At 40.3% G+C, this 7,187-nt stretch overlaps 1 protein-coding gene across 1 annotated transcript; it reads right to left on the bottom strand.

Annotated features, from left to right (window-relative positions):
* Window positions 1–2,736: 2,736 nt before the first annotated feature.
* On the bottom strand, window positions 2,737–6,398 carry LOC133031437 (uncharacterized). The gene is made up of 3 exons (XM_061104934.1): window positions 6,144–6,398; window positions 5,100–5,783; window positions 2,737–2,769 (listed from the first exon to the last, which is right to left on the bottom strand). Exons 1-3 carry the CDS (start codon window positions 6,396–6,398, stop codon window positions 2,737–2,739), a joined length of 972 nt encoding a protein of 323 aa, XP_060960917.1.
* Window positions 6,399–7,187: the final 789 nt, after the last annotated feature.

The raw sequence follows: 7,187 nt of genomic DNA, 5'->3' as shown, positions 1-7,187 counted from the left end.
TCTGCCTGGATTCCTCGCACAGAACCTACTCCAGCAGGAGTAGGGAACTTCATTGTGAGATGATAGATCGAGGTTATGATCTTCATCTCCTTCAAGATTGGTCGACCAATCACGGCATTATATGCCGAATACTGGTCGATTATTGCGAAGTCAGCCATTGATTTGGTTGTTACTGGGGCGGTTCCCAAGGTGATTGGGAGTTTGATCATTCCTTTTAGTGTGATGACGTCGCCAGTAAAACCGTATATGCTCGACGTCACAGGTCGCAAGTCCTTCTCCTGCAATCCCATTTGTTTGAAGGCTTGGAAGTTCAACAGATTCACTGAACTTCCAATGTCCACTAGTATGCGGTGGACATTATCTCCGCCAATATTGGCGATGATAACTAGTGCATCGGAATGTGGGTAATGGACCCATCTCGCATCGCTCTTTATAAAGGTGATGTCGTCGCATTCCTTCTTAAACAGTTTCTCTGGCCGCTCACTAAGATTGTTTACATTGGTGAGCGGCTTTTCCTTGGCTTCTCTAGCATATCGCTCTTGCGACTTGCGGGAGTATACTGCGATATTGGGTCCTCCAATGATAGTTAAAATATTGCGAGGCGTTTTCGAACCACTCGCATTTTGGTTTTCTTCCTTGTCATCCGCTCGGGGATGACTTTCCTCGCCCTTCTTATACTTATCGAATTTCCCTCTTCGAATCAGGTCCTCGATTTCGTCCTGCAAAACCCAGCATTATAAGGTGGTATGACCAATATCTTTGTGGTACTTACAGAATTTTTTGGGGTCTCTTCTGTCGCGATTTCCCCTGATGGGGGGCGGCTTCTTAAAGACTCCATTTCTTTCTTCGATTGCATAGATATGATCTCAGGGCACTGCGAGTTTGGTATAATTAACAAAACGCGGTCCACCCTTCCTCTTCGGAGAGGACTCTTTCTTGGGAGGAGATTTGGCCAGCTTTGGACTCCGTTGTCTCCGTGGGCTGCGTCTTGTTGGGCTTCGGCCCCTGGAATTCTTCCCTCGGGGACTGCGAGATCTTGATCGCGGTATTGGTGATTTGCGCTTATCCTTTCCCTTCTCCAACTCTGCCAGGGAGTTCTCAATTATCTTATGGGGTTCGGCCATGGCGAAGAATTCGACTAGCGATTCTGGTCTTCGAGCTTGTAACTCCTTCCATAAGTCGGTCCTCGGCAAAATACCTGTTATCAACATACAAACAAGCGAAGACTCGGGAGCCTTCTTGACTTTTGTTACTTCTGCATTAAATCGTTTAAAATAGTCTTGCAGAGACTCACCGGGCTCTTATTTGATGTTGGCCAGATTTGTATAAGGTGGCCTATAGGTCATCGTGGCCTAGAAGTGCGTGAGGAATAAGTCGACAAAGGTTTCCCATGTCGATATCGAAGCCTCAGGCAATTGGGTAAACCAATCATGGGCGTTTCCCTCGAGCGTTGCCGCAAGAATGCGGCATTTTGCGAGCTGTGGTACCTGATCCACTTCCATTATAGTATTAAATTTTTCGGTTAGAGGTACCTTTGTATTTTAGGGATTCGGATAGATGAAATCCCTTGGGAAGTTGGGCTTGTCGCACTTCCGTAGTGAAAGGAGAGGTCCCATGCAGCTTGTATATGGGCTTTTGTTGCTGCTCGAGCATTTTCAAAGCTTCCAGAAGCATGCTTTGGTCAATCCCTCCAGCCGCAGGAGTCGGGACTGCTGCGACTACAGGAGTCGAAACTACTGCGGCGAGGTTCGCTGGGATAGTGATCCCAGTGGTCGCAGTCGGTGCGGTGGGCGGGTTATTGTGAGTGTTTGTACCCTGATCGCCCACATGGGGATCACGGGGTGTTTCCTCGTTATGGGGGGGCACGAGAGCGCGCTCTGAAAACTGCGTCGAGGTAATCACACAGACCACCTCGATGTACCTGATAGTGTCCCCCCTGTTGCGTTTCTACAGAGCCGGACCTTGTGTATCTACTTGGTGTGCGACCATGTGATGACAAAGAGGCTGATTCTGCGTCGTTGTCTCTCGATGGTTGACTGCGACGGTTGTGTCGCTCAGGATCTTCATCAGTCTGTGTTCCTTGGTTAGGATATCTCACGGATTGGTCTCCGATGTTGGATGATTCAGGTCCAGACCTTCAGGGTTGGCCCTTCGTTCCCTGCGAACACGGTTATTACGACGTCGAGAATTTGTTACCTGAGGGTTGTCCGTGTGAGTAGTAAGGACTCGAGGGGGGCGTCGGGCCTAGTTCTGTCCATCCACTTCGACCTGTAGTGCACGCAGTTGATCCTGGATCGCAGTATATTGATCAGTGGTAAGCTGGATGATTCCCTCGAATACCACTGTCGGAGTGACGGGGGAAAATGCATGGTTGCTGGTGGTGTGGACGTGTCCCCGACTTGAGGGTCAGTTGTTTCAGGGAACAAGTTAAGAGGTCTGATGTTGCTCCTCCCTACTCCGCCATTAACGACATCCACAGGCGGTGTTCCAGCTCCGGACAATGGTACGTTCATCATTCCAATGTTGATGGACCCGTTCTTAGCACCTCCGTTTGTTTGATTTCCAGCCATGATGGTATTTTTACTTAAAGAATAAGATCTTAATTCTCGATTCCCACAGACGGCGCCAAATGTTGTCGAGTGAATTTCGCAACACAAGATTATATGATATTATTAGTAACAAGAAGAAATTTACGTGAAGAACAAGTGCGAGTATTCAACCTAGAATGGCGAGTACTCAAACTGGGAATGAGAAATGATTAACAAAAAGCTGAAAATAACAAAGAGACAAAGAATTATAGTGTTTCAGTTAGATCACGGTCTGCTTAGTCCACTGTAGCAAGAGTTTCGTAGGTGCCATTTCATAGTGGATCACCCCTTTATATACAAAGCAGGTGTCTGATTAGTTACACAAGGATAGCATTCATTGCCAATCCGTTTTTACACATTGAATTACAATAATTAACTAAACAACGCTAACATTAATAAATGAACGGCAGTTACTAAGTTCATCAACGTATGCGTCTTCCAAATATGCGACTTGACTGTTTATATTCTGGTCATAAACTCACGGTTTTATCGTTATGTTTAGGATGTCTGCGTCCTTAGATAGTCGCCTTTTGTGGACATCGCATGACGGGCTGATAGGACCTAGACATGCAAGTCTATATTGGTTTATCAAGGCTGCAGGGTTCTTAGGACCAACTCGCATTTTACAGAGAGTCATTCTCCTGGTTTATACACGGACACGGGGAGGGTACTCGCATATAGTTCGATGTATGCGAGCTACTCTCTTGTCTCAGATGCGATTAGACTTCGATCATGCTCGCTACCCCTCGCTGATTCTATCTTAAGTGAAGTTTAAAACTTCGAGGAGTCCCTCAGGGACATCTCAGCTTTCTTTGGGAAATCTGAGTATACGTGTCCTCTAAATAGGGGTTTGGTCTCGAGTTTCTATGTGAGAGAAATCTCACTATAACACCATCCAATCTGCATAGTATCTCAAATTTAATGTGTAGATTAAATCAGTTATTTTAAATTAGTTACTTTTTAATATTAAATTATTTTATAATTATTTAAAAATATTTTTTTTTTGTATAACTAATAACAAAATAAAATAAATTATTATTATTTTATGTCTCTAACAATAAATATTAACTAGGTAAAACAAAAAAAAATAATAAATTCAAAGCAAGAAGAAAAAAATTGTAAGTATAAAGATGTTTAATTTTATTTTAAATTATATTTTTCTTATAAATAAGAACAGATTAACATTTAAGTTTTGAAATATATATGATACTTGTATCATGTATGTATTAGATTTTTAAATTTTTATTTTTTACATTAAAATATTAATTGTATATATAATTTTTAAAATATATATACTATATATATAAATATGTGTGAATTAGATTGGATCGGTTACTTTTACATGTCAATCAACATGCAATCCGCACAAGTGGTGATTTTTAATTTTTCAATCCAATCCAATCTGCACAAGTACAGATATCTGTATTTTGCCAATTGGATTGGATTGAATCGTGTAGATTGGAATAAATTAATTATTTTATGAACACCCCTTAAAAATTTTTATTCATGACTGAAGTTTAAAATATTACATCAGCAATGTGAGTTACATCATTAATTTACTGGTAGTAGGGTTGCAAATGTTTCACGTTCCAGTAGTTCTTTATTAGCGAGCCATTTAGCCAGCCAATTTGTAAGCTCCGATTCTTACAACTGCTTCGATTACATATGGACCCTCCCAGTTCGGGTTGAACACTCCTGCAGACGCATCTCTCGTGTTTGGAAACTCGCCTTAGCACCAAGTCTCTAACATTGAATAGCCTTTTCTTGACTTTTTTGTTTAAGTATCTTGTAAGTCGGTGTTGATACGTTGCATTAATGACTTGCGACTCAGTTCGTTTTTCATCAAGCAGATCCAAAGATGACTTTAGGGGGTCGTTTGGTATGCAGGTTTCATTTCATGGGAAATGAAGGGAATGATAAACCTAGAAAAGCAATATTAGCGTGTTTGGTTGACATTGCAAGGGAATGTGATAATTTTTTTTACAATAATAATTTTTTTTAAAATACTAATAATTCAATATATTTTTTTCCTTTCTAAGTGTTTAAAATAATTTTTATTTATTATTTTTCATATATTTTTATTAAAAAATTAACAATAATAGATAATTATAAAGAGTAAATTTATATACAAATTGATAATATATTTTATAAAATAAAATATATAAAAAAATAAGGAAAATACTTCATATTTTAAATATTTTTATATACATTAGTATTCATTTATAAAAAAAAGAATGTTAAAATGCAAAAGTTTGTGTCTGCCAATAGCATTGGAAAGTAAAAATAACATTTTCATTGGGTTTTCCTTGCCAGCCAAACTGAAGCCCACCACTTTCTCTTAGCCAAGATAAAAATATTAAAAACCTAACCAAACATGGTAAACTTTCAGATTCTTATTCCCACTTCTCTCATTATCGCATACCAAACAACCCCTAGGAGTTCTTGGTTTTCTTCTTGATTATAAAACTCTCGTCTATGAGTCGATATGTTCACTTCAACAGGTAGCATTACTTTCAAGTCAAATGCTATCGAGAAGGGAGTGTGTCCCATTGCTGTTTTTTCAGTAGTTTTGTGAGCCCATAGTACTTGAGGTAGCTCGTCGACCCACTTGCCTTTGGCAGCATCTAGCTTCTTCTTGATAGTATCTTTCAAGGTTTTATTAACAGCTTCCACTTGTCCATTCGCCTGAAGTATGGATACTGACGATAAGCTTTTAATTATTTTGTTCCTTTCACAGAACTGAGTGGACACGACGCCATCAAACTCGGTTCTATTATCGGATACTATCTTCATGGGAATTCCAAACCTACAGACAATATTCTTGACAACGAAGTCGAGGACTTTCTTGCAGGTTATGGAAACAAGAGGTTTGACCTCAGTCCATTTAGTGAAGAAATCAACTGCTACCACTACGTACTTGGCTCCTCCTCGCCCTGTGGGTAATGCCCCAATTAGATCAATCCCCCATATGGAAAATGGGTAAGGCGAGGTCATCATCCTTAGTTCCGTTGGCGGTACCCGAGGTATATGTGAAAACCTCTGACACTTATCACACATTTTTGACAAACTCATGGGTGTCCTTATTGATCGTTGGCAAGTAATATCCTTGTCTAATGATCTTTTTAGATAGGCTGTGTCAACTTGCATGATCCCCACAAAAGCTTTCATGAATTTCTCTAATGATCTTGTTTGCTTCTGTAGGAAGAACACACCGAAGTAGAGGCATTGAATAACCTATTATGTATAGTTTGCCTTCAATTATTGTCTATCGAGGCATTGAATACAAGAGTTTTCGTGTCTCGCTTTGTCAATTGGAAGTTGCTCGTCGAGTAGATAGTTGATTATATGGGTCATCCATGTAGGTGAACTGTCTATCATCCCTATGTCTTCCTTTTCATATATACTTGGCTCGCTTAGCATCTCCACTGGAACCATGTTCAATTTATCCAAGTCGTTCTGTGAGGCCAGTTTTACCAAGGCATCAGCGTTAGAGTTTTGTTCTCTTGGAATTTGCTCGATTTTAAAGTAATCCAATCTTTCCAAGTTCTTCTGAACCTTTTGTAGATACTTAACAATCTTCAGGCCCTTGGCCTGGTATTCCCCGAGAACCTGATTTACAATCAGTTGTGAGTCACTATGGTAGATGAGATTTTTTACTTTCAACGCCTCGGCTATCCTCAAGCCGGCAATCAAGGCTTCATACTCATCCTCATTGTTTAACGCGTCAAATTGAAATCTCAAAGCATAATGAAACTTAAAGCCTTCTGGTGAAATTAATATTACCCGAGCCCTGCTCGTTGGATGCACCATCCACGTATAACTTCTAAGTGTCCGCGTCTCGGTGATCAGGAAGATTTTCTTCCGGAGTTATTCCTTCTATTAAGAAGTTTGCCAAGGTTTGGCCCTTGATGGATGTTTGAGGGTGATATGTTATGTCAAACTACCCCAGTTCGATTGACCATTTTATCAATCATCTAGAAGCATCTGGTTTTGATAAAACTTGTCTCAAGGGTTGATCAGTTAACACTTTTATTGGGTGTGCCTGGAAGTAAGGCTATAACTTGCGAGACGCGTGCATAAGGCATAAAGCAAGTTTTTGAAGAGAGCGTACCTCGACTCTGCCCCCAGTAACCTTTTACTGACATAGTAAATATGTTGCTGGTGCTTACCCTCTTCTCACTGGTGCTTACCCTCTTCCAAGATAGCCAGATAGAGGAGTAACATTTCTCCAGTTATTGGTTTTGCCAAAACTGGAGGCGTTGTTAAATGCCTTCTAATGTTCTGAAAGGCCTCTACACACTCTTCTGTCCACTCGAATTTCTTGTTGCCACACAACACATTGAAGAATAACAAACACTTATCAGTTGACTTCGAAATAAATCTATTAAGTGCAGCCATCCTTCCTGCTAAGGCTTGTACTTCTTTAGGCTTTGTTGGTGACGACACATCTATCAAAGCCTTGATTTTCACAAGGTTTGCTTTAATACCTCTCGTGTTGACTATGAATCCCAAAAATTTTCTTGAGAAAACTACAAAGGTACACTTTTTTGAGTTTAACTTCATATTGTACTTCTTTAATATTTTGAAGCATCCCACTTT

This window comes from Cannabis sativa, chromosome 9 (genome assembly GCF_029168945.1).
Source record: "Cannabis sativa cultivar Pink pepper isolate KNU-18-1 chromosome 9, ASM2916894v1, whole genome shotgun sequence".
NCBI lineage: Eukaryota > Viridiplantae > Streptophyta > Magnoliopsida > Rosales > Cannabaceae > Cannabis > Cannabis sativa.
The sequence above is the reverse complement of the archived record's forward strand: the minus strand, read 5'-3'. Positions and strand labels throughout refer to the sequence as shown.

What these genes read in the sequence shown, in the direction of transcription:
- LOC133031437 (XM_061104934.1), bottom strand. Translation starts at nt 6,398, where the DNA reads ATGGTGCATCCAACGAGCAGGGCTCGGGTAATATTAATTTCACCAGAA. An exon ending in TTGTTAAGTATCTACAAAAG is followed by an intron (nt 5,784 to 6,143) that starts GTTCAGAAGAAC and finishes TTCTTCCTACAG; the next exon opens with AAGCAAACAAGATCATTAGA. An exon ending in CGATAGCATTTGACTTGAAA is followed by an intron (nt 2,770 to 5,099) that starts GTAATGCTACCT and finishes TGTTATTTTCAG; the next exon opens with CTTTTTGTTAATCATTTCTC.